The 3,130-nt window shown below is 46.3% G+C and overlaps 1 protein-coding gene across 1 annotated transcript in view; it reads right to left on the reverse strand.

Annotated features, from left to right (window-relative positions):
- LOC101994998 (thioredoxin domain-containing protein 8) overlaps positions 1–3,130 on the reverse strand; it is a 27,762-nt gene that overhangs the window by 19,594 nt on the left and 5,038 nt on the right. The window contains exon 3 of the mRNA XM_005362215.1: positions 1,363–1,422. Coding sequence (XP_005362272.1) covers positions 1,363–1,422 — 60 coding nt within the window. The remainder of the gene's footprint in view (positions 1–1,362; positions 1,423–3,130) is intronic.

The following is a 3,130-nucleotide window of genomic DNA, read 5'->3' on the forward strand; positions in this document are numbered from 1 at the left end:
GACCCAGGCCAGCTGGCCTTGGTGAGTTCCCAATAGAACATCCCCATTGTCTCAGTGTGTGGGTGCACCCCTTGCGGTCCTGAGTTCCTTGCTCGTGCTCTTCTCTCCTTCTGCTCCTGATTTGGACCCTGAGAATTATGTCCGGTGCACGCACATTAGTGTTTGGTTTTCTGATCATTTTAAAGCTCAGCTTCCATCCAACGCTTCTTACCTTTTCTGCTATAGTGTGAGTGCTGAGTGCCTCTCCTGGATCAGCAGCCTGGTCTCCAGCATGGAGCTATTGGAGGTGGTGGAACCTTTAAGAGGTGGGGCCTTACCCAGAGGCCTTCAGTCCTTTCAGGCTGTGCCTAAAGGGGACTGTGGGATGCTGACCCCTTCTCTTTTTCTTCCTGCTGCTGAAGGGATCACTTTGCTCTGCCATGCACCCTTGTTCAAATGTGCTGCCTTCTACAGGTCCAAAAGCAACTAGGCTTTGATCAAGGACTCGAATTTCCAAGATGGTGAGACAAAATAAACCTTTCTCTTTCTCTTAGGCACTTTTCTATAGTGACAGAAAGCTAATTAATATGGTTACATTTCCTTATTGTAAACTGACAACTCCTAGGAAGAATAAATCCCAGCAGATTTTATATTGTAATAAGACGTATTTGGCTTAAAACTAGGAGGCTGATTATTTTGTGGGGAGGCATAGGAGAAGAGTAAGGCTGGATCTAGGGACAAGAGGGAAAGATTTTGTGGAATTTTTATGCTATATAAGCAACCCCCCCAAAAAACAAATATAGGATACAAAAATGAGATATGTCAAAATGTCTATAGTTATTGAGCTAAGTTTTAAAAAATTATTAATAATTTGCCACAACCTGAAAATATATTTTTTTTAACCATGGCTTCATTGTAATGTCTGCCTAGATTCATTGTAATGTCTCAGGCTTCTTAATGCTGCGACCTTTTAATACAGTTCCTCATCTAGTGGTGACCCCATCCATAAAATTATTTAGTTGCTACTTCATAAGTATAATTTTTCAATTGTGATGATCATAATGTAAATAACTGGTACGTAGCCCCAAAGGGGGCGTGACCCACAGGTTGAGAACACAGGCCTCGAGCATCCGGCTGAGGAGCGAGTGGTGAAGACTCTTGGGAGTGACTCGTGCTGTCTGCCACAGCAGCAGGGAGCATCATAGATTTGCTAACATTTAAAGAAGATTGTGCAAAACAGTTTGCTACATTTACCACAAAAGCAAAGATGTGGAATTCCACTTGTGTTTAGCTAGGTGGTGTCATGGCTTTCGTAGAGTGACTCAGTGTAGTGACATTGTATTCAGGTTTTGACGCTCCACACAGAGGGTTTAAGAGGCCTACCTTTGATGAGTCCACATCCACATTAGCAAACGTGACGTTTTGGTATTTTAAAGACATTGCCTTCAAGACAAAAGAATACAATAATGTGAATATCAGCATTTGTACTCAAAATGTCATTTTTGAAAAGAAGACACGCGTGACTGGGTTGTTAAAGAGACCCAGGCATTATTCTGAAAGGTCGTTACAGTCGAGGACCTGAAACTCCTCAAGGTCAATCAAGGACGCATTGCAGAGTCTACGAACAAAACTGAAGATTGGCGGTTCAAGGTTTGAGGACCAAACCCAGAGCAACTGAGTGGAGTGCAGGGGGCCAGGCCAACCCTGCTGGGGGGTGAGGGGAGGACCAGTGGGGCCAGGCCAACTCTGTCGGGGGTGGGGAGGCCAGACAGTGTTTCCCTGAAGGTGTTGAGATTACCTGTAATGGATTTCAAATTTTGTCTGGGGTGTTGGGGGTGGGCTTAGAGCAGTGTTAGAAGCCCGGCCATGGTTCTAGCATCCCAATAAAGGATGCAGTTCTCTGACCCAGACATGTGCTTGGTGCTTTGACCTTCTTGTCTTGACATGGCTTGGGAGGTGTGATGCTGGTGGCCTAGAAGGTTTCCCTGATGACCATCATCAGCCTGGTTTTCTCCCACCCAGCCAAACTCTCTGCAATCTATCATATATCGAAACGAGATTTTTCCAGACTCCCTGCTGGCTGACTTCTAGCTGGCCAATGGGAAACCATGAAAGGTGGTAGGAGGAAGGGGCTATCTCCTGCTTCAATTTTGTTCTGGAAATGTCTTTAACAGAACTGGTGACAGCAAGGTCTTGACTCAGGGGGTGCAGATGAAAGACATTAGTGACTTATGTCAGCACAGATTTGTGTTCAGACAGCTGTGTGCACACCTTGTGGGCACCTGATCATGTCCTGGTTTGTTTAAAAATCATGTCACAAGCAGTTCTGGTCTCCTCTGTCAAATGAGACCACTCCTGGAAGGTGGCACACAGGGGTTCAAAGCTTGGCCAGGCTGAGTCAATACTAGATGGAGCCATCCGCCAGAGGGAGAAGCCGGAAGCTGCAAGGTGTTGGAGGGCTTAGGTGGACCTGTGAGAAGCCTGCTGCCGGCAGCCCGCCCTCTGATTCTGTGTGTGGATTGTGATTTACATGGGGGTCCTGTCTCCTGTGGCCCCTTGAAATGGTGATACGGGAGACAATTCTTGTATAGTGAACACAAACACCTGTGGGGTTTGAGAATATTTTTCAGATTAAAATGATGGTTCTGAACTGGGTGTGGCGGCACAGCTCTGATCGCAGCAGGAGAATCAGAAGCCTGAGGCCAGCAGGGAACAGAGGGAATTCTAGGCCAGATCAGCCTGTGCCAGAATCTGGTCCCATCTCCAGCCTTCTCACCTGCTGTCCAGTGGCTTAAAAGCATTTACTTCCTGGTATGAAAGTCCTTGTTTAACTTTATTTTCTGTTTCCTGATTTGATCTCTGACAGACACCGTGACTATAGCGCCTTCCTCCCAATCCCTCATGGACAAGAAGTTTAACAAACTCACACAAAATACACGAATATGCTCCCTTATGATAGACTGAGAGTTATCGTACAGCAAATACAACGTTCTTCCATTCCCGTTTCCCTACAGCTATCACTTATTCACACACAAAAAAAATCCCCCTTTTTGCCGGGCGATGGTGGCGCACGCCTTTAATCCCAGCACTTGGGAGGCAGAGGCACGCGAATCTCTGTGAGTTCGAGACCAGCCTGGTCTACAGAGCTAGT

The sequence above is a fragment of the Microtus ochrogaster genome, linkage group LG5 (assembly GCF_000317375.1).
Source record: "Microtus ochrogaster isolate Prairie Vole_2 linkage group LG5, MicOch1.0, whole genome shotgun sequence".
Lineage (NCBI taxonomy): Eukaryota > Metazoa > Chordata > Mammalia > Rodentia > Cricetidae > Microtus > Microtus ochrogaster.